Below are 27,257 nucleotides of genomic sequence, written 5' to 3' on the forward strand. Positions count from 1 at the left end.
GGGCAACAAAAAAAAACTCAAACAGCAAATAGTACTCTATCATGGCTCAATATTTTCTATATTTCTATATCCTTCAGTATAGTCAGCAACTATGCTGAAGTGTGTGGTGTTTTCTTAGAAATAATAGGCTGGAGGAGGGAAAGCTCTGAGCACAGAAGTAGGAAATGACAGATCTGAGCAAAAGCAAAAAGACTTTGTTGATACAAAGGGATGACAAGATTATGTTTGGACTGAAAAAGGTTATTGTACTCCTGGTAAAATACAAAGACACCAGACATTGCAAAGTTACAAATTTATTTGTTTTGAAATAAATACAAATACTTCATTAAGAAACTTTTCTTGATAGACTTTACACAATAGCTTTATTCTTTCTGGAAATTGTCTGTTCTTCCCACAAAATGTTATGGATATTCTACACAAGAGCTGAAGTTAGTCAATATAAAGTAACCTAGATGGTGTTCTTCTGAACAAGCAATCCCAAAGTATTAATTAACTGCTCAGCATTTGAGCTTTTTGTCTGTGTGAGGACTGCAATTCAGCAGGTATGCACTGGAGCTCTGGAAATCCTCTCCCACTAGCTATGGAAGGACAAACTTAAGAACACCCAACTGTGACATTCTGAGTGGCAGAAAGGTATCAAGCCACTAGCTTCAAGGAAGCAACCCAAGGAGGCTATGCAAAGATGCAGAACCAGCAGATCATGACATTTACAAAGTCATTAGACACTGTATTCTAGAGATACAGTGTTGCTGCTCCACCACTTCGTGGAATACACTTTTCAGCACCAGTGAGATCTCTTCAGTTTCAAATCTAGTAATTAGTGGCAGTTGAATGTACAGTATGTAATTACATGCCCATCCCACAGTTATTCATCTCTCCTCACAAAGAACAGCTGGATCTGTCTTTGCTTACAGAATTCCAAATTTATCACAATTGTGCTGGACACAAAAAAACTTGAGCTGCAAAGATAAGAAGCTTTCTGAAGGAAGTATCAAGCTGTTTCTGCTTAGCTGGCATGTACAGCTACCCTACTTGTTACAACTACACCAGCTTCTGCAGTTTGGTAAACCCTTTGGCCCAAGTTCCCAAACAGGAAATCCTACCTAGCTTACCAAATTTAAATCCTGTCCTCATTTGGCTAAGCAGGTTTTAGGGTCTATGAGGGGGGAAGGAAAGGAAGACTGGAACTAAATCTCAAAAAAGTGAAATGAAAAACCTTAAAGATTTAGTTCATCTCAAAGTCACATTAAAATTGCCTATTTTAGTAGTATATTATTGTACATAGGAAAACAGGCTTGAATACTAATGAATTAGAAGGCCTATAAATGCACGATACGTTAACTTCTCTATCATTTGAAGTCAAGCTATATACAATGAATTCAACTCCAGCTTCAACATGAGGCCATAACACATTTGTTTCATTTCCTTTTCTTAAAGTCATCCTTAAAAGTGATTTTTTTTCTCCCCCGCTTTGAGACTCATCTCAAATTGTGCCAGTTAACTTCAAGAGAGTAAGAGATAAAGGGGCCTGTAACAGCTTTGATTTTAAAGGAGGGTATTGAGCAATTCTGGTTTGACTCTGAAGTGTTTACAACCACATCAGCTTTTGGCAAGTATCCTTTAGAATTTGGCATCCACTGAAGGAGGGCACAATAGCAGCAGCTGTCTGAGATACAAGAATAATGATAGAGCAAATGAGATGCTTCTTTTCTTTGGTCCCTCTCAGACCCTGGTGAACAGAGTTCATCCTACAGAATAGCTAGAGATTAATACCAGTTATGTTTTTGTGATACACAGGGGGCATCCATTACTTTTTCACACTGTGACCAGTTTAGAACCTCCCACAGCCATCTAACAGGACACTTCCATGGACTTGGGGCTTGATTGTTCAGCGTTGCTTGCCGAGTTCGGCGTCAGCTCGATCCGTGTGTCTGTGTGGGAGCGGTTCCTGGAACCGTCCCCGGTGTGGGATCGGCTCCTGGTTCCCTCCCCGGTGTGGGATCGGCTCCTGGTTCCCTCCCCGGTGTGGGATCGGCTCCTCTGTCCTTCCAAGGAGGTCACACTGGAGCCAGAAGCAGTGCGGGACCTCATCAGCCTGGTCATGCTAGCAGAGGGCACTGCAAGAAGAATCTTTCATTAATACCTCGCCACAAGGACTCGGAAGGAAGCCCTTGCCTTCCTCTCAGCCTTATCCACCCTTGGAGGAGCCCTCATGGTTGAATAGATACTTTCAGGGTACCTTTACACGCAGAAGTGCCTCCCCTGCTCCTGGCACACAGAGACCAAATTACTACACTGTAATTGCAGTGGCCAGGGCTGAGGGATTCAAGAAAGTTTAGGGCACGTTTTTGAAGAAATCCAGAGGGAAACTGAAGAGACTCATCAGCCCTCCCATTACTTTGCAATATTCAACCTTTGCTGGCAGGCCAGGCTCATAGTGCATCCACACAGCAGCTGTCAGAAGCAAATATGTGAAAAACAAACAGCTACAACTCAAATCTCTGAGCTAATGAGGTTTCAAATGTTGTGTGCAGTAGATGATCCACATCCTTTGATGCCATGAGGGGACACTATTACAAATAGCCACTTTAAAAACATTGAGATAAAGTAAAAGAGGTATTTGTGGGCATGAGCTGTTAACAAAGCTCTCTTCTATTTAACAACATCACTTGGTCTGAAAACCTTTTGCTCAGATACAGCATGTGGGTTTTTTTCCCCTTGCAAATGCATACCCAAAAGGGAAAAGGTTATATACATATCTGGGGTCAGAGACTCTCTGGGTGCTTAGATACCCAGTTAACTTTGGTAGCAAGATCAGCAATTCAATAAAACCAATACTTACTGTATCCCATTCCCTGAACAAAGTATTTGAAAGCTTCAGCAAGCTTGGCAGGCTGCAAAAGAGAGACGGAGTTATTGCAGGCAATGCTCAGTAGGTTATATTACAATGTTACAGATTCCACAGATGCCCTGTCTTAACAGGGACATACTAAACATTCTCTGGGTTCTACTGACTGCATGAAAACTTAATTTATTAGAATATTCTACCATTCTCCTCCCTAGACATCTGTCCACTATTTTACAAAATGGATACATGCATTTGAGATCCAGGGAACACAAGTGGTCTAAAACTAGCTCAAAACTTGACTTGTGCAGTTACTGAGGCAGCTGAACCAAAGTAAAACAACTGGCCTCACAAAATGTACAAGGCAGCTCATACAAGACCAGTAACTGAGTAATTCCTAATCAGTAGAGAACATATTCAGCTATTCAGAGGTGATAGTTATGTTTATAAGGCAAGAAAGCTCACCAGGAATACACAAGCACAACTGCCTACAACTGACATTCTTGCAATGAGGCACTCCCTGTTTTTCTCCTCTGCTAGCAGTGGCCACATAAGCTTCACAGTCTCAATTATTTCACATGAAAATGTTTTGTGTGTGATTCTGTGCACCACTGCAAAGAATGGACTCTCCATATCAGAAACAATGCACATACTACCATGTGCCTTTAAAAAAGCCTTTTCCCAACTCCCACTGTTGGAGCACACACTGCCTGTACAAGGACTTCAGCTGCAGGCAATTACAAATTTAGCTTTCCCTGAAGTTCACAAACACTGCTTTATATTGCTTAGAAATCTGTTTAAGTGTTAGATCATGTTCCAAAACTGATTTACAAATCAGCTTTTTTAGTGAGGCAACACAAAGGCATAGGTAAACTTTAACTTTACCAGTCTGGCTTTATTAGCAGCTTGGAACTTATGCCTAAATGTGTTTTAGAAACTCCAGTTCATCCACAGTCAAGCCAAGCCAGTGTATGCAATAACCTAGCATTCTTATTTCCTGCCTCCCACTTTCCTGATGCATACTATAAATAGTCCAAGTAAGAATCTTGTTAAAATGTCAGTGGCTCAAGCCTTAATTCACATTATCTTAGTAAACAGAGATAAAATAATACCTCTGCATTTCCCACCTCAGTTCTTTACTTGCTTAAGACTTTATTAGTGAAAATAATATCCCCTCCCAATCTTAATTTTACGCTTCAATGCTCTTTAAAGAAAAAAAAGAAAGCTCAGATGACCAACTGACATCATTATTCATGAAATCATAACCATCCTTTTGGCTGACATTTGGGAACAGCAAGTACCCTACAGGAAAACATCCATTTGTTGCAGTCTGACATGCTGCAGACCATGATTAGTGGGATTTCTGCCAGCCAAATCCTACCTGGGAAACTTGGGGGAGCCCACCACAGTCAGCCATCTGAAACGGGATGAGAACAGCCAGTTAGCATAATGCCAGAGGAATTCACTTGTGCTCAGGATACATTGAAGTGACCTTTCTAGCTATCTGGCAGAAAAAACACTTCCTTTTGTTGTGTGAGTAACATACACTTGGATGAACATATCAAAGCAAGCTGTTAAATGTTTTTGAAAGCCGTGACTACACCCCAGAAAACCACAAAGTATCTTGATGCTCAGGGAAAGCATCAGCTGGAGCTACAAATACTTTTTGCTGGGTAGCAGTTACCAGTTTCTTAGAAACCAGCCTTTTAGTCCTGGTAGCAAGTTCAGCTCTGAATTACAATAACATGACTCTGTATTGACCTGGATGACAAACAGGGTAGAGAAAACAAACACCTAGAGCTCAGAGGTAGAGGGAAAAACTATTTGCTGAGATTGCTGATGGCAAGCATCAGCCTGACTTGCCAAGGGAAGCAGGGGAAGCCAAATGAGAAAAGCTATCTTCAGTGTATGAAATATTTTTGGAGCATTTCATTTTTCCTGCCACTCCACCCCTCAAAGTCAACCCAATAAAAACAGTCCTGTTCCAAGGAACACTACAAACTGAAAACAGTAGAGTTGTAAATTACAGGAAACCCCAATTCCTATCTAGGATTAGTTAGCAGCAAAACAGGCCTGCTGCAGGATCTGGCATCAGCCATATCCCTGGACTGAGCAAAGACTGGCCACTCATACAAGGTTTGAGACAGTGTCAGAAACTTTTAGTGTGTCTGCCACACCCACATTATAGGGCAGCAGTGTAACTCCTTAATGTAAGAAGGGAAAAAAAAAATTAAGTATCTTTATTCTAATTTTCACTGACTAGTTCACTAAAGAGAGATGCAGCAGAAATTCTTGGCAAAGCATGACCAAACTTGTTTCACTGCTTGCATGCTATTACCTCATCAGTAACAAGCTGAAGATTGCACTCATACTCTGAATGCCAAATATCAGCCAAAGCCTTTGCATGATGTTCTGCTGTTTGTAAGTGCATTTTATCAATTTTTCTGGAAAACAGCAGCAAGATGCCCTGGACTGTACCCTCATAAAAGGCAGGTTGACCAAACTGTGGTTGACAAATTAACTGTTGATAGTACTGCTGAGAGGCAAGCACAGGAACAGAGTGAACTGGTTTGCACTCCTACTCTGCTCACAGCTTTTCAAATCCTTCAAAATATCTCAAGATCAGCTTTGCCAGCTCTAGTCAAATTCATTATGGGTATGTGAAATACTGAACATTTTGACTCTCATCCCTACTATTCTAAAATGGAAGAGCTGAGAAATTCCCTGCTGTTAATTCTGAAAATAAGCCCCTAGTCTTGTTTATCCCACTAAAATACTCTCATCCTGAAGGAATTGTCTTTCTAAATCAGAATTGGACTCTCACTGTATTATTAGTATTGCAACACATCACTAGTTCTGTTCTCTTAGCTGATCCAACTGGTTCTAGGTGAGAAGAGTATTTATTTTAAAAAACAGTTTTTGTTATTACCTTCAGAAGTGTAGTCCTTGTTGGGTCCAGCTTCGAGTTGCATTCAACCTATAGAAAAGAATAGAAGCATAAGGCATTACACACAAAACTTTAATTATGAGCTCTTGTACAAAAACAGATCCAAAACCTAGTTTTCTGGCTTAAATACAGACTGTCTTATGATTCTCTGTGAAATATACATATACACATCTTTAAACCCAAGTAAGTCACCTCACTTTTTTAACTGCATTTTTTCCATGTACAAATCCATAGTTGGGAACTGGTATTTTTTTTTTTTTTTCATCTGTTTCTGGGACTTCAGTGGCAACAAGTGTTGTTTATCTTGTGATTTGGGGTCATCTGGTAGTGTCCCAAGTGGTGAGCAGCCATGTGGCCACAGGCCAGCAGACTGGGCATGCCCATTAAGGCACAACATCTGAAGTCATCCCGTCATCTGGGAAGACTTATAATGGTCAAAAAGCAGCTCTTCACCTCCAGAGTGACCCAGGGCACAGCTCCAGCACCACACAGCAAGTTAAAATACCAGCAGCAGATTCCTCTCTAAAGGAAAATATTTGCAGTTCACTGGAACTGCTGTGGTGATTGTTCCTAACGTGGTAGCTATTAAATAATAGTGCACAGGCAGAGGGGACAAACAGCATGGAATTAATGGCAGCTCCCCTGCAGCCTGGAAGAGGAGAACCACTGGGCTGGACTGATAGCCAGCAGGACTGCTGTGTGGCAGGGGCTCTGCTGGCCTCTTGCAGCCCCTTGGCTCGCCCACCCATCCTCAGCAGGGTGGCAAAAGTGGCTCAGGGTACCCACCACAGCATCCACTGCTGGGGAGCTGTCACCGACCACCAGGAGGACAGGACACCTGCAAAGAAACACACATGGGTGGTGTTAGCTCTGCCATCCAGCCCAGACTTGCCCCGAGCTGCATTCTGTGGCTCTGGAAGGGTGAGACAGTAAAGTGTGTGGAAATGATTTGGTTTGTGCTCCAGACACCTTAAAGATACATCAAGTCCTGCATTAGCTGCAGATCTACTGACATGCTCAGATTCTGTGCCTGAGAACCCACTCTTTTCCCCAGCTGGCAGCAAATCAACCCTTGCCAGTGCTCTTATTCCTTCCTTGCTTTATAAGAAATTGAATGTGGGCATCAGCATCAAAGTCTCATGCCTACCAGCCCCCAGGACCCTGAGCTCCAGCTTTTGGATCTGTCCACCCAATTCCAAAGAGATTGTCAGAGGAACAGTCTCCTGTGTATAACCATCAGCAACTGAGCTAGGAAGGACTTGACAATTTATGTTGCACAAGTTGCAGCATAAGCAAAAGGCAGATGATCTGACAGACAGCCATTCTCATACCTGCTCTATCTTTCTGAAAGTTTTATTGTTTGGTTTTCTAAATGGTTTTAGGCTAGGTTGGTTTTTTTTGTTGTATAAGTACAGCTTAAGTGCCTTCAGAACTATAGTTTCTATTAACTATACCATATTTCGGCATAAAATTTATTTTATGCAGAAATGTTATATTTTAAATTATTGTTTAATAATTAAATAATATAAACATAATAACTAGAATAAATTATTTTAATTTATTTCTGCATAAATACACAAACTTTTCAAGTGTTTCAGGCCCAAATTTTCAGATGCACAGATGCTCTCAAAACACTTACTGAAGGGTGACAACATTCACTCCAGGAACCGGGCGCTCTATCTCTAGATCTCGCCGACTACAAAAAAAAAAAAACAAAAACAGGACAAAGACTTTTTGATACACTGGAATTTTATAGATACTTCTGTATTCTTCTAGTTTAGAGACATTCACATGCTAATTTAATCTGACATATGTTGTGGCCTCCATAACTGATGTAGAACCACACTTAGACTGAAGGACCAATGTCATAGTTCAGTCCCAACCTTTCACCCCACAAATGCACAAGCTTCTTCTCCAATAAGCAAAGCACCTGAGATTCCTAAAGGCACTATTAAGCAGAACTTCATACTGGGGGAACACATGTAATCCCACCACACAAGAAATACTCTCTAAAGACCTGGACAGCCTCTTAGAAGTAAGTTTCCAGTTAGAAATCAGGTAAATGTATTTACCTGTTGTAAGAGTTGACAAAGAGATGAAGGTTGGTTTGATTCATATCATTAATGATATGCTGACGGTAAGTATGGATCAGGTCATGGTTGCTGTGAATCTCTTCCTAAAGTGGAGACAGAATTGTTCAGAACAGGGGCTATTTTCTGAAAGGATCTGAAGACATGGCACAGTAGTTGTGTATCAGACTCCTATTTGTACAGCAGGAGTGCACACTGAGGGAAGGGACAGCTTTCAGCACCCAGTGAAGTCACCCAGAATTAATATTAGCTTCTGCCTGAAGTACCGCAATTTTCACTTTAAAACTCAAGTACATTGTAATTTTAAAATCTCACAATTGCAAAACATGTTGCAGTACAGATGGTTACAGTCAGATAAGTGTGAGGTTTTCAAACAAACAAAAAAAAAATTCAGGGTAAGAGGCCTAATAAATGTTTCCAGGGTAAAGCAGATGTTGAAAGCTTACAAGCACAATGTGGAACTCAATTTCACAATAGTAAATAACTAAGCTTTGAGGACTTCAATCAGTAACATTTTCAAACAGTTGTTTCTAAAGTCTTTATAGATTAGTTCCTTGTTCTGCTGGAGTGGAGTTTTCCATTGCATTCACTAACAATTTCAAGCACAGCAAAGTAGCTGCAGAAAACACTCTGGCATTTTGCATTAGGCCTGCACTGGAGAGCACCATTAATACTAATAACCAGCTGCCACAGAGTTACAAGTATATTATATTAAAGAAATCTGTGGGGTTTGCCAGCTCAGAACATGAGCATATACAACTCTTATGCTTAAGTGTTGGCTGTCTAGACAGGGAGCTGCCCCTAACAGAGTTGTCACAACTGAGATGCACTTGAGTACTCAGGACACAGAAAACCCCATGGCAGAAAACTGCTCAAAATGCAAATATGAAGCCCATCTAAGTTTAACTTCATCTTTTGTTGTTTAACTGAAAGCTTCTGCACTCCTCCCAGCCCCAGGAGGTAAATACAGATGACTGAATACATCAGAAGAATCTTTTGAAGGTTACCTTTCCAAATAGATGTGAAATGACCATGTCTGGCAAAGCGTTTGTCCAACCTGAAATCTGAACAGCAAGATTACTTAAGCATCTGCTATTAACACAGCCCCTGAACAAATGACACATTCCAATTACCCAATAAATAAACCAATGGATGTTTCTCTGCTCTCTCTACATGTACAATAGCCTAAATATTTTTCCCCCCTCAATCCAATTAGAACACCATTAGGGGTTTGAATCATTCCCATCAGATGTCTCCACTGATGCAGTTACACAGGGAACACACTCCTAGGGGCACAAGTGTGTAGGGAATCCTTCCCTATAGGAGCACCAGGTGGGTGTCATTTAACCCCAGTGCCCACTCAACCCCAACAACCCACGCTGGCAATGCAATGGAACTGCTACCAGAAGCTCACAACCCACAGTAAATGCTCCTGCTTTGAAAGGACACAAGAACAGCTGCTGTGCTCTTGAGGTGAGCAGTACTCACCTTGAGAGGTGAAAAGCAGAGGCACAGATATAGAAGAATTTAATGCACTGAGGCATTGGGTGAGAATCCAAATGGGTCATGAGATTAATTTCAGCATAGAAAAGTTACATTTCATTTAAGTAAGTTTGTCTATCAGTTTATTTTGGTAAGTTTGATATAGGAATATATTCAGTAGCAAAGCCTTGAAAGAATGTGACATCCTAGCTCTGCAAGTTTCTCCTAGGAGTTTCTTTTATGTCAGCATTTTCTGGTTGTATGAATAATCTGTAGCCAATGCCCATTTCTGAGCCATTTTGGCACCTAAGACTCACAGGTGATTGAAACATGGAGGATTCTGGACATTTTTCTGTGCTCTGCTTCATACTTTGGACTGTGTTGGTAAACAAAGCCAAAGAAAGTACTGAATGCTACACTACACTTGAAGTTTTCTTGAAAGATGTGTCCAAAACCACCATGTCCCAGTAAACTGTTATGAGCTCTTAATTATCCCAGTAGCTCCATTTTGCCATGTGTATCTGTTTTCTCAAAGTACTTATTTTTATCCCTAGCCCTGCATGAAGTATTTTTGAAAAAGGAAGAATAACCCCCAAAGGATTAGCCCAGGATGTTCAGTATCTGCAGCCATGCCTTGACATACAAGACTGCTGGGTTCCTCATGTCCCACAGGCTTGCAGTAAGATTTATTTTTCTAACTTAAAGATGTTTACCTTAGTTGCTGCCCAGTCCATCCAACCTTCAGCACAAGGGTTTACATTAATGAGAACTAATCCCTCCACCATCTCTGCATGGTTTAACTGCAAAAGAGAAGATCAAGATTTATCAGGTATGCTTTCCAATTTGACAGTCAGCAAAAAAATTAAATTAGCAAATTATGTCATGGGGAAGAAAGTGGAAGGTATAGTCTTATCTTTCAGAAAAGAAGCATATATATGGGGAAAAAAATCATAAGAGAAATTGAACTAAGCAGCTGGAGAACATTAGGATTTAACTTCTTCTCCACCCTCAGTTTAAATAGAGAACTCCCATTATAAAAACCTTCTGCAAATTAACTGGGTAGAGCCCAGGCCTTAAAATGGAAAATCTAGGTCTTCTGGATTAGCTATCCTGCAGATTGTGGTATTTCACTTAAAAGCCTGGCTTGTATACTTAACTGGGCATGGCAGAACAGGAATTCTCCATGCACATTATGGGAACAACATGTAAGGGTAATCAGGTTTGAGGCTTCAGGGAACCTCCACAAAACTTACAGCAAATCTGGTTAAAATGTAGGCACCAGCTCCAGTTCCCATTCCTATGATGGTCTTCAGCCTGCAGAGCAATAAAACAGAAGAGATAGATAAGGAAGGGTGCTGAAAATAAATTACAGTAGCCTTCCTCCTTCACATGTCAGGGTGTGTCTACAGAAGGGTGGGCTCAGCTTGGGCAAGCTGAGAACCCTCAGCAATGTCAGTGGCCCCAGTAATATCTGCAGGACCCTAGTCCTTGTGCACGGCAGAGCAGCAGCTACCCTCACTTATCTTTAAGTAAATGTACTGAGCAACCACAGTATTGCTCTGATCCTGGGAGGAAGTGATTAGTCTCTGCCAGAAAAATTTATAAGACACAGAGCTGAAACCTGCAGCCTAAAGCTCCCCCGCTCCCCATCACAGCTATCCAACTGGGGCACTGGTTCCTCTCCAATGGGAGGCTGGCAGGGAAACATCTCCTGCTATCCAGTCACTGGGCTGATGAAGTTTAAACTCCATAACCAAACAGGGCAGAGACAAACCAAATATTTGCATTAACTGAAATCAGGTTTAAAGCATCACCTCCAAGGTCGTTGAAAATACATGCAAGGGGAGGCTAGACAAAACCACAGAGAGAAACAGGTTATTCAATGCTTTTAGGAAAATACCCGAGGATAGTTTTGATTCTCATTAGCAATATGAAATCAAGACTTTAAATACACTCCACTTTAATTGATTTTCAGGTACTGATGTTATTGGTCACATTTTTTCGTGCAGTGCAGCAGAATTGACAATCCTGTGCCTGACACTGGGCAGTTCAGAAAACACATATCCCCTAAGGAGGTAGTGAAGTAAGCTGGTCCAGAGTACTGTAAGAGCTGGTTATAACTGCAATGTCTAAATTGGGGAGATGGCCCAGCCTGTGTCTTCCAAAGCTGCCTTACCCCAAATGCCAAGTTTTCTCTGCTTGTTCTAAAAACCCCTTGGAGGTGTCCACAGAAAAGGAACCTTTCTCAGCTACAGCTCCTGCTAAAGCTGAGCTTTAAGGGAGGATAAATCCCCAAATGTGGTGCAGGTAGACAAGCCTGGACCACCACCACAAGGTCTTTCAACACTGGTAATTTGACACCAACACTCATTAGTAGAAGAGGCTCAGGGAGGTCAGACTGACCCCCTAGAACACTCAAGCCACAGAAGCAAAACTGTGTCTTCAGATGGGACTGATTTTTGTGGTTTTTTTCCCTGCTAAACCACACAGGAAAACGTGGGTTGCTACAGTGGGAAAAACAGATTGTCTGTGCCCTGCCCCTGCGAGGGCGATGCACAAAGAATACTGGAGGAAGCCCCTAAATTAGGCACATGGAATTTCTCCTAAGTTGCTTCCTGTTTAAAAATAAACAGACATTTCAAAAAGGGCCAAAAATAAGCTCTTTCAGAAACCAAGGCAAAAGCAATTAATCTATAACAGAGGAATCCAAAACAACCACAAGTGTACTTCTAGCAAACAAAATGCCAGACAGCCAAGCCAAAGCAGATGCCTGCTCTTTCAGCGAGCCACGTAGAGAGAATGACAAAAATAAGTAAACAACTCTGCACTCACCCAAACTGTTTCAGGATTCCAGGAATCATTTCAGCCAGCTGATCCATGGAGGGATACACATACCTAAAACATGCATGTTTTTGAGGAGTTACTACCCCATGTCCAGCAGAGTACACTGGCATGTTTAGAGACACAGTGATCTAATACCAAATGTGGTCATCATGAGCTCATCAAGTGTATGAACCGAATTTAAATCAGGAGCAAGCACAAGTAATTTTACAGAAGTATGAGCATAATCTATATATATTCTATATGCTACAGGACAATAGATATCCAAGAAGAAAACAGACCACAATGAATCTTTCCCAAGGAAAGTTAACACTTAGAACTTATGAAAAAGTTTGAACAAGAGAGATTAGTGTCTAGCCACATTCACTGTTTGTATTTCTAGTTCACCACAAAAGAGTTTCCCAGTATTGCATAATCAGAGACTACAGAAATGAGTTCTAGATATTGGGAAAAAAACTTACATCTGTGTTTTTAGGGACACAAACATTACTACAGGATAAATGAGAACAGCTTTCCCTTCATATTGATGGAGAAAATGAAGGCATAAGAAAGGCTATGAGGCTGATGAAGAAGGCTCAATAAAAACAGATGTTTCTTAATGCTCCTGGTCTTCTTAAAAGCAGAAATAAAACTTAGAGAAGGAGATTCTGAGAAAAATCTCAACTGGGTAGCATGTGGAAAAAAAAAAGTCTATTCAGAGTAACGCTAGAAAACATCTGCCTAGGAAGTATTTAAATCTCTGCTTCCCATCAGAATTACACCAAATTATTCTGTAGTTTAGCCTCCAAAATATAACTAAACAAAAACCATCAAGGATTGCGAACAATTTATTTTCTTAGATTTTCTTGTTGGGAAATTAAAATTAACATGACAAAAGCTGACGTCACTGCAACAGTTTTGGTCTGGGAGACTTTATTGCAGCCTTGCAGTACTTAAAGGAGATGTATAAGAAAGAGGCAGACAAACTTATCAGCAGGGCCAGTTGCAATAGGAAGAGAGGTAATGGTTTTAAACTAAAGGAGAGTAGATTTAAATTAGATCTAAGGAAGAAGTTGCTTTTTTTTTACAATGAGGGTGGTAAACCCTGAAACAGAGAGGTGGTGGATACCCCATCCCTGCAAGCATTCAAGATCAGATTGGACAGGGCTCTGAACAATCTCATCAAGTTGTCCCTGCTCACTGGTAACCTGCAAATTTCCCTTCTAAACCCAACCATGATTCTATGACTTAATTTGGGCATGCTGGTCTCTCAGTTGAAGGACAGACAGATATAATACAGCTTTTTACATGGCCAAAACTTCAGGCATCATTTTCTCAAGTCTTTGCTAGCCACAGATGATGAGAGTTGCCCTCTGCAGCTGACAACTCAAGCATTAACACTTGTTCAGGACATGAGGGCTAAGGCACTTAAAAGCTCATGCTTTAAACAAATGCAAAGACAGGGTGACTGAAATAGATTTGTAGGCTGCTCTGATAGACAACTGGGCCATTGCAGCTAACAACAGCATCAGACCAGCTTAAAAATTAAGCAGGGAAATAGACTGGCTCATGCAGTAAGGGTGCTTATAAGCTCCTTAATACCAACAGGTCCTTGCCTTGGATCCTCCCCCCTTGGCATGTTGGCTGCTCCCTGCCTCAGCCAAGCTGATCCTTGTCCAAGGGGCATCTCAAGGTAAACCTGTCTCACTTGACCTAAACAGGAAAAGCATTATGGCAATGACAGTGCTCATGGCACATGAGGTTTCCAAGAGTTACAGCATCATATGTGGCACAGTCAGGAGTACACAGCAACCTTCTGTGGGGGTTCATCACTCTGGTGCTGCCCAACAACCTGGATTTTCCAGGTAGGTTATCAATCTAACAGCTACCATGCTGCCATTTCATAAAGACCACAGATTTGCAAGGGATATTATGCAGAGGTTAAGGCCTGTCTTGTTTACAGTAATCATTTAGTATTCATGTACAGAATGTCATTACAAAACAGGCTAACTCAATATTTAAATTGACAAGATGTAGATATCCATCAAGGAACTGCTTTCCAAACAGTCTAGCTGTTTGTTAGAGGTAGAGCATAAAACTGCAGCCCCAAAGTCTACTGTGACCTGGCACAACAAAACAGAGCTCCTGAAGTGCCAGTACTTTAGAAATAGTGTCAGGATTTAAGTTCAAAAGCCAACTACTGTGCTTGGTGCAAGTACTTTTTAATGAAACTGCAGATCAAGGCTCTTCTCCAAGAAGAGGGTAACCATGAGAGCATGGGCTGTTCCCCTGGCAACTCACCCAGCCTGGAAAGATGGAGCTCCATCCTGCTGACCAGGTGCATCCACATGGCAGACTGCAAAGTGCTGGGTGATTTCCTGCATATCCTCAAAGTTGAAGAGAGGATTGAAGCAAGTTTTATCTTGGGAAGGAAAAGAAAGGAAATAATTATGCTGAAGGAAACACTAAGTTTGCAGCTACAAAAACAGTCTATTAATCTATCCTGCAGGTTAATGTAAAGTTGAATCAATCAGGTCACCGACAGTTTTCCATCTTATTTTTGTACCTACTGGAAGTACTTGGTATACCTAATTCCTCAAAAAATTATTCTTTATGCAAATTTTGAAAACTAACAAAATTTAGCCAAGGTTATTCATACCAGGTTTTTTCTTAGATTAAACTATCTATTTCCTTTCCCACATCCTTCTTTTTTAATTGTGTCAAAACAAATGGAGGAAAAAAATATTCAGGGTTAAGAATGTGACTTGTGCTTTTGCCCAAATATTACTAGTTAAACATTATGTGATCTGCTACACATGTGAACTGCTACAGACAGCTGAAGACAAAAGCATCTTTTAGGGATACTCAATGCTGTAGGCCCCAAGGCTTGAGGTGATCTGATTTCTGATTTTTAAGCAATATTAATACAGGGAGAGAATTAGCATATTTTCCTTCTGGTGTGGAAAGTACCATCTTTGAGATGCCTAGAAAGTGGTTCAATCCTCTCCGTGTGTTTCTGAATGTCCTCACAAAACATACACGCAAAATCTTGTCAGAATACAAAATACTGTTAGCTCAAATCAACTTAAGAATATGCAAGTCCAGAACAACTTTGTAACTCTGGAAAGAACAAGGTTTAAATTAAAGTTACATTCCAAATTTTCTCTGCCCTGATTCACTGAAAACCAAGATTAAAGCCACTTCCATGAAACAAAGGAAAGAAAGCATTTTTTTTCTTAATAGTAATATTCACCCCCTTGCAATAGCCAGCCTGTAAAGGTCAGCAGGTGTTTTTAAATATTGATAACTGATTAAGAAACCATGAACTGTGTGCAACAAATAGGACTGACAAAAGAACAAACTCAAGCAGGTCTGGATATTCATTCATTATATGATAGATAAGATAAAAAGCACTTGAAAGTCTGTTTTCCTAATGCTGGCTCAGGACACAAAGCCAGCACTCATTTCATACTGACGTGACATGTAATTCATATAAACCCAAGCAGCACAAGGCTGCTTATCAGACAGGACCCAAAGCCCCAGCAGAGCTCTTTTTTCAGTCCTGTTGGCAATATACCATCAGCCTCCCCTTGAGATTTTTTTACAGCATTCAAAAACAGTCCCTGTGAACTACCAGGGATCTTTTGCCCCTTTAATTGAAGTATTCCAATTATTTACTGAGCAAGGATAAAAAACACTGAGAATTGCACTTGCTATAAGGGAAGAGTTAGGTGCCACCTAACAGCTTCCAACACACAAACAAGCAAGGACCTGGGAAGGGCTCCCTAGCCACTGGTGTTTTCACACCTCTGATGACACCAGTGCTGTCCCAGAACCCGTGCTGGCACATGGAGAGCCCACTTACGGTTGAGGCCGATGTCGTGGTAGGTGAGGATGGCCGGACGGTTCCCCCTGGGGGTGCCACACATGGTGACACGCACTGAGCCATGCACAGTCTCCACATCTTGCTCCTGGGAGAGAACAGAGAGGATCTGTCAGGGATTGTCCAAGTGCCCCACAGCTGCTGCAGCAGACCCTGATGGACCACGAGCACGGGTCCTGCCCCATCCCAGGGTCTGCTCTGCACTCCCATCCCAACACCCTCTGTTGTCCCCATGGTGAGGGCTCTGTTACATCTGACTGTCACCTCCTCCGCCCCACAGACAATTACAGAAGCACTCAAGCTGCTAGCTCTAACCCAATGCTGAGGGAATAGTTAAACAGTTTTTAACCACATTAAAAGGCAGGATAAGAAAACAAAGAAAGCAGTTTTGTTGTAAGGACACCTAGAATAACAGGAGCTTTAAACTATGACTCAACATTTGCAAAATTAGAAGTCACCATGATAAAATATTCCTGATTTCTAGGGAAAGAACTCTAGCGGAGAAATAACCACTATTCCCCCAAAAAAACAGCATTAAGTAGCTTGCATATGCTTATTTGCCATAAGGATTTATTACACTGTGAAGCCTTGTGACTGCAGTAATCTTCTCCAATAAAATGAGCAGCCACATGTGTTTGCTTTATGTCTTGTGATGTACAGACCTGAGCATAAACTCAACTGTCCAAAGTTTGCTAATAGACCAAAATAACCACAACATTATTCTGGTGCTTATCAGAAAAACAACATTAAGAAGTAAACTGCTATTACTTGGCATAACAGGAGTTTATAATGCTTACTGATCTTAAAGCCAAGGGCACCTTCATTGCCAAACCAACCTGAGTAGCAATGTCCTAGGGTGACTTTATGATGCTTGTATCCCCAGTTGTCTGTTCTGTTTATACTGGACATTAAGTTCTACAGCTCTAAGACTGCTTCTGAGAGCAAAGGGGATGGGGGAAGCATGCAGACAACCATCTTTTAGATCTCTAAGTTAGGTGTGACACAAAAGATTAAACTGTTTTTTTGTTTCTTCTCCACTTGAACTTCAGATGGGTATAAACAATTTGGTCTTTTGCCAACATGTATTAAAGGGAATCACAAGCCAACAGTTATTTCTGACACTTATTTACAGAACAGTTACACTCATGTAACAATCAAAGAATTATAAAGGCAGTAGCCAGTCTTTGAATCTCAGCAGAATCTTTAATTTACTGCACAGGACACAGATATGACCCATGACAATCAGTGCAGTGCGCTGCCTGCTGCTGCAGGGCTTGCTTGACTTTTTCCTTGCAGTAATACTCAGAGGCAAAGTCCAAGTTAAATTCAAATCTATCAAAATTATGCTGTAGAAATCAGAGGTGTACAGCCTCTGGAAAAACCTTTTAAAAAGGTTTTTAAATACCTTCCAATATCTGAGGTAATAACTCAATCTAAATCTCAGCTCCTCAATTTGATACACACTGCACATTGTGTCGCAAAGAAGGATTCTAGGCAACTCCATTCTACACATTTCACCTATTTTCCTTTTAGTTACACAACTACATCAGTTTTAAGTTACAACTGAGGCACTGAATCAAAATCTATCCCCCCCCCCCCCCTTGTACATAGGACAAGTGAAGCATCACTGCTCTCTGAACTGTACTCCATCAAAACTCTAACTTTCAACTTCTGTATCTCCTTAGAGACTCATCCTCTGCATACTCACTGCATTACTTATCAGGTAAGCTGTATCTTCCACATCTAGGACCATCCTTAGGCAAAACAGGGTGACAAATCCAGCAAGTCAAACAGAGGACGGGTGGCAGGTTTTTAGTTTGTCCCAGCAGGAAACTGGGTTATATAGGCAAGCTGCTCTCCTATATAGGCTTATGACTCCCATGATGCCCAGCTGGGGAAACCAAAACAGACTAATTCACAAGGATGTCACTCTTAAATAGGATTTGAGCCAGGTTTGACCAGGGGAAGAACGTAGTCAACAGAGGTCAGACATCAAAGATGAACTAAGTCCTTGCCACACAATGTACAAAGTGCCAGATCTCAAACCTCAGATTTAGCACACTTTCCTGTTGCTGTTTCCACCAGATTTTGAGAAGTTTAGCTTCATTTTCATGTTTTGTATGGGGAAATGCTGAAACATCCCAAGCTTATGCTAAATTAAATCAGAATTGAGTTCTCTCCTAAAAGCCAGAATTAGAGTTCCCAGTAAATGCAAATGACTGAAAACTTAATGTAAGTCACACTGATTCTGAACAAAAAACCCAAGGCCTTTTAAATGTTTGATATCTAGTATTTCCAAAGTAGATAAGCAACATTTAGTTTAAAGGATTCCTACATCACCACAGTAATCTCACTAAGTTCAGCTTTTGGAGGAAAAAAAAGGTATTGTACCTTATACATTGGGTATGCCATTAACATATACTACTAAAATATAACCATAGAAAAGCTTGGGAGGGGATGTTAAAGATCCTCTAATTCCAACCCCCTGCTGTGGGCAGGGATGCCACCCACTAAATCAGATTGCTCCAATAACATTCTATATCATTAATATATATTGGGTACTGTCATTATACAACACTCCTAAAGAGATTTGCAGTGCCAGTACATAGCAATTAATAATAGATGAAATTAATAATGATGGCAATTAATACTTTCCACATTCTATTCTTACATTTAGCTAATTAAAAAAAATAATTTGGCAACCTCAGCACTGTAATGAGTGTAAGCAGTATTGTGTAACACACCTCCTGCTGAGTGTGAATATTGAAATTATTTTCTCCTCAGAGACTAAAAGGCATTTCATATAATCAGATTTTTACTGCTAGAGCTTTCCAGTAATAACAGTGAAAATCCAGAACCTGTTTATATTGCAGGGAGCACCTTCAAGCACCTTCATGATTGTCCTCCATGCATGAAAGAAAAAGTCTGTTCATGGTAGATAAAGCCAAATCCTTGAACCTGCACATCCCACTGACCTCCACAGATAACTCTTCCAGAACTGGAAACCTGAGTCTAGTTCAAACTCAGTGTCAACTAAAAATAGTTCAGAGACAACAGGTGACCATGCTCCCAATAACTGGCATAACACAGTCAGTTTAACAATTGTCTCAATCCTCATTGTCATCACAGTGACACTCCCCTAATTCAATAAGGGTGTGCTATTTTCCTGTAACAAGAATTCTTAATGGGAAATGCACACAAGGTTCTAAAAAAACAATCAATTCAAAGCAGTTTGTTTGGTGACATCAACAACTTCACATCCCAATTGATCCTATTAAAGATCAAGAGATTTGTCTACGTGATGTAGGGATGGATGTTTTCAAAATACAGAGCACTGAAAACAGATGGCAGCACATCCCAATCAACATCAACATTATAGTAAGAGGCTCTTCACCAACTGATTTGTATTAAAACACTATCTTGGAAAAAAAATCCAAGGTACACTAATCCGATAGAAGGATAAAGACAAACACACCATCTGTTCACATCTCTCACTTTAACAGAGGTGCTGTCTTATCTTAGTGCACTGAACACACACAAAAATACTTTCAATATGTGCAATTTAAGGGATGCTGTCTCACTTTGGAGGAGCTGGTAGACCCTAAAATAGATTTTATTTTTGCTTCAAGTGACCTTATTATTTTTCTCATGCGATTAGAAGGGGAAGACAATCTGTTATCACACAGGAGGGCTCATTTATTCCTTCCCCTCTCTACCCTGGGTAAGATATGGATTGAGAAACATGTTCATGGAAAAGTTGTTTTCTGAAGTAGGGAATACACAACCAAAGTATCTCAGATATCTAAAAAGGAAAATTGCACATGCACACTGCACATTTTGCTAAATACGTCATGTTTTATATTTTAAGTAAAATACTGCATTCCATTGAGATCATATTAAAGCTTTCAAATATACTTAATCCTCAATTACAATCTCATGCTTTTATTTTAATTCATAATATTATGACCGTTAAATACGCCTCCTTTCTCTTGCCTTAGAAGTGAGGGAAAAGCTTCAGAAGCTTTTAAAAAAGATTTAAATAGCTTTTAAATTTCCAGGAGATAGTAAAGTTTAAATTCATATTACTTAAGAACTTTATTATAGTAATACCTGCGTAAGCTATTTTTTCTTTTTCAATTTCTTGGATGTTACAAATATTTGAGCATTTAATGTGCTATTTAAATGTTGAGTTTCAAATCCCCTTTGCCTTGAAGTTCTTTAGCATTTTCTCCCTAGCTTTGTTTACTCTAGAATAGAACTTCAATTCATCTTAGGCTTGTTTTTTTCAAAGACCCCAATTCCCATACTTCCAGTTATTTTTTTCTGGTTTTTTTTTTTGTTAACATTTCTATTCTAAATTAGCAATATTAAGAAAAAGGTTCCCCGGTTCAGGTTGAGAGTCAGGTACATTAATAAGGATGATGACTTCAGATGTAAATGTACGTGACCCTGCTAAGGTGGAAGCCAAGAACAAAAACTTTGCTGCAGGAACTGACGCAGGTTATTGCGATAGCTCTGCCCAGGGATTCTTCCTAGTCCGATTAGCGCTGGGTCACCCTGCTCTGCCGAGTACAAAACCACAGCCACCCCCATTCCTTTCCTTCAGCAGCCCCAGGGATGAGGAAATCCACACAGGACACAGCAATGTCCCAGCCAAACCACATCCACCGGTGCCAGTGGGAATCCCACCCCTCCTGCCTCGTGCACCAGCTGATTCATCTCCCCTGGCAGGGCAGCTCTTCCCTTCTCCCTCAACAGGCAGGAGGAAGTTCAGCAGGAAAGGATCTTATGGATACAGATGGCCACGAGCCATCAATTGCAAGGGACAAACTCCTCTGTGCCCCCTACAGCTGCCACACAGCTCCAAGTTGTGCTGAGTTCCTGAGAAAGCAGAGTGCTGATGGACTGAAACACAGAGCTGGGAGGATGAACGTGCACAGTGATGAGGAGCCAGGGCTCCATCGGCTCCAAAGCTACAGAACACGCACATACAAACTGGGAATGCAATTAAAATGTGCTTGGCACGAAGACAACAAAGCCACCCAGGGCACACTGCCCTGCACCCATTTATCATCAATTATCCTAAAACAGGCTTGGCCAGGAACACTCTCCTTCTTGAGACACAGGAGACCTTCAATTTTCAGGTGGGTGCCACAGACAGACATAGTAACAGACAAATTGCTGACTGGAGGCAGCTCAGACCTGTCAGTTCTTTCATCTCTTGTCTTGGCCATCCCCTGGTAACTTCACAAAGATTCTTCTCCAGAGAATAACCACACACGTCTTGCAACATGTGCTTTCAGAAGGGCAATATACCACTATACAGTGGTTTACTTTAAAAATGGAAATCTATGTTTAACTCCAGTCTGTCTAGAACTGCATGTGAAGTAAGAATCTATTTTTTTCCAAATCTGAGTAACTAGGTACTTACTCTTGGAAGAAACACACTTCACAGACAGTTCTTTACACTAGTGGAAGGAAAAAAATTATTAACTTAACACTGCTTAACTTGTTTCCAGAAGGTGGGAGGAACCTGCAGTGGATGTGGTGATCACCCACATCCATATGCAGGCATTAAATGAGAAGCTCCAGCCTGCCAAGCACCAATAACTTCCCTCCCTGGCCAGCTCCATCCTCTTCCCAAGTAGTTCATGGGAAAGGCTGCTCAACAAGAGCACACTTCAGCCTCAGTCCTGAATGACCTGGGTCCTCTAGGGCCACACATGATCTTCTCTAACCAACTAAGCAATCAAATTACTCACAGCAGTTTCAAACCTCCTTTTCCACAAATCAACCACAAAAGAACTTAAACACACAGGGAGGGTACTTGTGGCTTTAAGGACCAAAGCTAGGTCTCCTTTGCAGTCACAATTCTTAACAAAATGCCTTGAGACTGTTCTTCCACATTTTTCCTGAACTAGAACAACTAAAGATTAAACTCCTAACAAAGATATATCATTTAAAAAAGTAAGAGCTGGCAGAACAGAGCTAAATGACAAGAACCACTGCTCTGGATTAGCGACAGTTAATCCAAAACGCAGAGAGAAAAAAGCAAAAAGGCTTAGAGAATTTGATCTTGCAGGTTAAAATCTATATATACACATGGTTTACAAACCAAGCAATTTATTCCAAGAATAGAAATGAAATATGGGTCACTTCTGGATTCTTAATCAAAACACTGTAGTATTCCTGTTAGCAGACTTAATCTGGGATTCAATTTATCTAGACCAAGTGATCAACCTGGAGCCAAACAGAAAGCCTCTCCCATGCTGCACACAGTGCTGTAAGAAGCTGCATGGTGACAATCTTAACTTACATTTATCAAGACTTCAGGCAGTAGATTTCATTAGAAAAAAAAAGAGGGAGAAGATGCAGGGTTAGTGTAAACTACATCTTTGCTATAGACGTAAGTATCATTGAAAGATGAAAAAACACCCAAGTCAGTTGTCTCACTTGGTTTCCAAGGAAAAACTTGAATTTGTGCTGTATTTTTAAAGCAATTGACACAACACTGAATTTCCACTTTATATATAGACAGGTGCTAATAAAGTGCAACATGCAATAAAGTAGAGAAGGGTTATTTCCTTCAAGGATCTGAACAGAGACTAGAACAATTTAATAGCTTTCCCTAGTTCTGCCCCGTCTGCTTCCATTTCTATACACCTTGATAAAAATGAGACACCCAGGGAGCCTCTTTTCTCAGTACATAATCCTTGTCCTCAGCAGTGGGAAAACACCACTCACACTGCTCATCAAGGCAGCTACACCCTCCCTGATCTCCATCCCAGTTCAATCCAGCCTGGCTTCTGCAGCCATGCAATTCCTTAGTCTCAGCTATGAACCAGCAAATATTCAAGATTCTCAGTAAAAAGCCCAAATGGCAATAAAATAAGGAGAGCCAGGAGAGGGACCAAGTGATCTCTCAAAAGTGACACTCAGGAAAAGTGAAGGGCCACCATGTGACCTAGTGGTGTGCTGTGAACTTGTATGTTCTGTCTCTAAATAAAAATACAGAAATACCCTCACTCCTGTTGCTGAAAATACTGATTGCTTAGCACCTTCCACCACCCCATAGGCCTCAGGAATATTCTGGAAAATTTCAACAGCATAATGGGATGCATCCAGAGGAACGTTTCCTCTGAGGAAATGCAAGCACACTGCTAATGAAAGCAAATTAACTGGGGAAAGTGTGTGTCCATGTGGGAGGGGAATATATTGTTTTCACTACCACTGCTGAAGATTCTCATTCTCTCAGCAAGAATAAAACTGCTTGCAAACCAGCCACCCCCTTTGACTGAAACTTTCTCAGCTCCAGTCTGAAAAGGCCCCCTGTGGTCCCCCTCACATCGCTACAGCACAGCCCCATTCAGACCCCTCTCCCACAGTAACAGCATTCCTGGCAAGCAGGCAGTCCCTTCTGGTCACATCTTGCTGTTTTCTCAAATGTCAATTCAATCTCCCCTTGTGCAAAAACAAAAAAAATAAAAGAGGAAAAAAATAAAAAAAATAATAGCTTTACTTGCCTGAACATCGAAGTCTGGGAGGAGGCGAGTGATAGCCTGTGAAGAGATTTGAAAGCATTAATGGAAGTAACTTACAGTTATGGAAATCTATGCTTGGATATGTGTTCTAGGCCCCCAGTTCTGCAGCTGAGAGCTCTCTCTGCCCATTCAATGAAAGCTCTTCTGATGAGCAACAAAATTCACCCAAGAGCTTTTAAACCCACTAATCTTCACGGAGAAATGAAAGCAGTAAAATACTAGATTAAAGACCAGCAAAATGAAGGACAAAAGCCAGTGCATCCTCAGTCATTGTTAAATCTCTGAGCAATATAGTCACATGGAGCAGAAAAACTGAACTCTTCTGCATCACTTTTTGTAGCCATGGAACAGCTGACAGCCTCAGCCCTGCTTAGGATGGGAAGTCTCTGTTCAAGAATGCACTGACTGCTTGCAACTCACTTGAGCAGTCATTACTGGGACTTGCTTACAGGATGTAGAAGGTGGGACGGGTCTTATTCCAGCCAAAATTAGTCTTTGCAGTGTTTGGGAGGCTGGCTGGACACAGAGAGGTCCATTCCAACCTGTCACCTGCCACAGCTGCTACGGACAATCTCCTGTCGAGGGTCTCCACCAGGAAAGGAGTTAGGTGACAACCTGACCACCCTCCAATAGCCTACAAAGCTCATAACTTCAAAGGAGGAAATGTCTTATAGTTACATCCTTTTTTTTAATGGAGCAGAAAGAAGTCAAACTCTTATTTCCACTGCAGGGCTAAAAACAGAGGGAAGAGCAGCCAAGCAAACACTTTATGCTGCAAAGTGCAAAAGAAGCCAAAGCTTGAAAAATAATATTGAGATAAAAAGGAAAGCTTAGAATCCTGGCAAGGAGCTCACTCAGCCTCAGAAGCCCAGGTAAACTGAGGACAGATGTCAGAAGCACCATAGCTGTTTTCTTAGGGGCCCTCAAAGCACTGCAGTACAACCTGTAATTCTCACAGCTGTGACTTTTAGGCAATTAGGCACAGTCTTGAACATGCAAACAGCTACCCAAGATCTGACTGAGCAGAAATTATTTTGCACAGCCTTAGCCTTAGACAATATGCTGTGTTTTACTGTATTGCTGGTCTCATGACCTTTTAAGCACAGCATTTCAGCCACTGTTGTTCCAGTGGGACCCAGAGCTGAAAGAAGTGTATTTGGTATCTGTACCAACAGCATATGAAATAAGGGTGATCACTGCTCAGGAACAAAGACTTGGCTGTAGCAGAAACCCAAGCACAGCAAGCAGAGAGCCTCACCCAATAACCCACTCCAAACCAGCTCCAGTGTTCACCTCAACATGTGCTGAGCATCCTTCAGGGCAACCTTTTCCCATTCCTCAAAATGCATGAACATCCTTCATCTATGTTAAAATGGCCACAAAGGAAATCAAACTCTGTCCTTGTTTCCCCCATGCGGACAAAATTAAAGGTAACATCATGAACCAAAACATATAGGGCTCATTGTCAAGATTCCAAGTTTTGACCTATGTGCTACCAAAACCCAGGAAGTAAATCAGAATTTTAAGATATTTCTGAACTTCAAAGTGAAGATACTTCAGTATCAACAGGATTTCTGCTTAGAATCTCCTTTGCTTTGGTAGTTCTGAACAATATGGGCATTAAAAAGGGGTCTTAGTTTCTGAAATGTCTGAGTGTTGCATTCAGTGGTATTCAAACAAGCTCTGCTTTCATGCAATGTCCTTGGCAAAGGAGCTGTGTTTAAAGTTTCTCTAGCCATTTCACTGCAGTCACAAGTGGAAATTATTTTCTCAAGTGTTTACATAAAAGAGGGAAGGAATAAAAACAAAAGTAGCAGATACAGCAATGAATTCTAGTGTATAAGACCAGAAAAAAAAACCCAACACATTTATACACACTTATATAATTGTCAAGAAAAAGTGTCATTTGGAACAAGAGAAAAATCTTAGTTTTATTTCAAGAAAATTTTGAGATGTTTGTTTCTTCACACATTACAGTGAATATTTTGTCATGAACATATCAAAGCACAGAATATGGCTACCACTGAAGAGTCAGATAGTCACTGAATCCAGATGTTGATAGGTTTTTTTAAAAACAAAAAAGTCCAGTAAAGAGTGGAAAGTATTATAACAAGGTAAAAAAAAAAAAAAAAAAAAGGGATGTTTCTGTCCTGCAACTCCAGTGGCTGCAAGAGGCGGAGGGTTGTAGGGTTGTACCCAGCTGGGTAACTCATGGCTCTGTGCACTCAGAGGACAAGAAGGGGCTCAGCCCTACCTCTGGACTCAGCTGTGCCCAAAGGAAATGTAAATGGCTCTCTCTGTGAGAGGCAAAGCCTGTCTCTGTGTTGAGAAGGGTGTAGCTATAGAGGCATGTACATGATGTTGCCCAATTGGCATCACTTGACACAGCTACAGACACCCAGAGCTGTCATTATCCAGAGAAGAAAAGAAAGTCACCATCATATTAAAAGAACAAGAGCAAACAAGAACAAATAATTAGGGTCAGTTTTGCATTATGTAAAAAAATAAACAACTCAATGAACTACTCTTATTCCATCTCCAGTTTTTCTTTTCTTCTTCCATACAAAATGTTCAAAATAATCTAAGAACGTATGGGCAGTTCCAAAAGCAGCCCTGAGAAAAAGCACATAAGCTCTAAAAAGCTTTAAAATAATTACCTCCTCCTTCTCCACCAGAGGTTTCACCTCTGCAAGGTGAGCATCCTGGAACTCTGTTGACATGGTCAGTAGCTGATATCTGCAAAGAGGAAAAGAGATTTGTTCTCAGCTTGCATCAAAGATCAAATACAGGAACAAGTAAAGATCCTGCTCCACCCAGCCCCCACAATGACCCACTCTTTCAGGTTATAGTTTAAAAGACCTCTGCAAGAAGGTTATAAATCTCTTGTAAAATGCCTCCCTGGTTTATTTATATACACACTCCTGCATAATATGAGATTAAAGAAATATTAAGGCTGAAAGATCAAACAGAAGTTTGGCAGCTTCAAAGCAGGGAATGCTGAAGGAAACAAGGCAGGGAGAGCAGAGAGAACCATGGAAACTGTCATCCCACAGGTGAAAGAAGGCATAGCCAAATCTACATGACTACCTACTGAAATTTGCTTGAACAGCTGTTTCTGAAAACTTCTGTAGTCCAGTGTTTGTCACTATCCCCATATTTTTACTGTGAGAAAATTGAACTGGACACACATTAGCATCATTTTATTGTCAGATTAATGTGCTCCATTCTTCAAGACAAGCACAGGCCATGGCTCAGGTGAAGAGCACCTCTGCACTGGTCCAGACTGGGAGTCAAGAACAGCATCTGCCCACTCCCTTGGCAGAGATCAGGTACCAGGGTCAGAGGGCTGATCTCTGTGAAGCTCTAATGAATGGCTAGAAACAGTTCTCAAAAGAGATCCTAGAACTGCTGCAGCAAATATGGAAGTCAAAGCCTTTTTATTACATATCCTTTAGCCTGCTGGAGAAATGCATATCATATGGGGTTTGGGCATCTTTAATAAATTTCCAATTTTTCCATCAACACAATTATAAAACAAATATTTACTTTTTAAGAAAATTTTAGAACAGTCTCAAGTAAACCATGAGTAAGTGCACTCAAAGCAAGCCCAAAGCCTGAAACATATTTAGGAATTATTGGTTAAGTGTAA

The 27,257-nt window shown here is 40.9% G+C and overlaps 1 protein-coding gene across 2 annotated transcripts in view; it reads right to left on the reverse strand.

Annotated features, from left to right (window-relative positions):
* Positions 1–275: 275 nt before the first annotated feature.
* Positions 276–27,257, reverse strand: part of NDRG1 (N-myc downstream regulated 1) — a 39,270-nt gene continuing 12,288 nt past the window's right edge. The window contains exons 1-16 of one of the 2 annotated variants that reach the window (XM_033512460.1): positions 26,266–26,344; positions 23,591–23,626; positions 16,050–16,155; positions 14,486–14,606; positions 12,197–12,259; positions 10,618–10,678; positions 10,078–10,164; positions 8,890–8,946; positions 7,865–7,968; positions 7,432–7,488; positions 6,579–6,630; positions 5,775–5,822; positions 4,227–4,262; positions 2,843–2,894; positions 2,039–2,117; positions 276–2,008 (exon numbers count right to left, since the gene is read on the reverse strand). In XM_033512460.1, the coding sequence (XP_033368351.1) occupies positions 1,852–2,008; positions 2,039–2,117; positions 2,843–2,894; positions 4,227–4,262; positions 5,775–5,822; positions 6,579–6,630; positions 7,432–7,488; positions 7,865–7,968; positions 8,890–8,946; positions 10,078–10,164; positions 10,618–10,678; positions 12,197–12,259; positions 14,486–14,606; positions 16,050–16,155; positions 23,591–23,626; positions 26,266–26,328 (1,179 nt within the window). In that variant the 5' untranslated portion in view covers positions 26,329–26,344 and the 3' untranslated portion in view covers positions 276–1,851. Of the gene's footprint in view, positions 2,118–2,842; positions 2,895–4,226; positions 4,263–5,774; positions 5,823–6,578; positions 6,631–7,431; positions 7,489–7,864; positions 7,969–8,889; positions 8,947–10,077; positions 10,165–10,617; positions 10,679–12,196; positions 12,260–14,485; positions 14,607–16,049; positions 16,156–23,590; positions 23,627–26,265; positions 26,345–27,257 lie in introns of those variants that run through there. The other variant, XM_015619159.2, reaches the window with a different exon arrangement.

The sequence above is a fragment of the Parus major genome, chromosome 2 (genome assembly GCF_001522545.3).
Source record: "Parus major isolate Abel chromosome 2, Parus_major1.1, whole genome shotgun sequence".
In the NCBI taxonomy this organism is placed as follows: Eukaryota; Metazoa; Chordata; class Aves; order Passeriformes; family Paridae; genus Parus; species Parus major.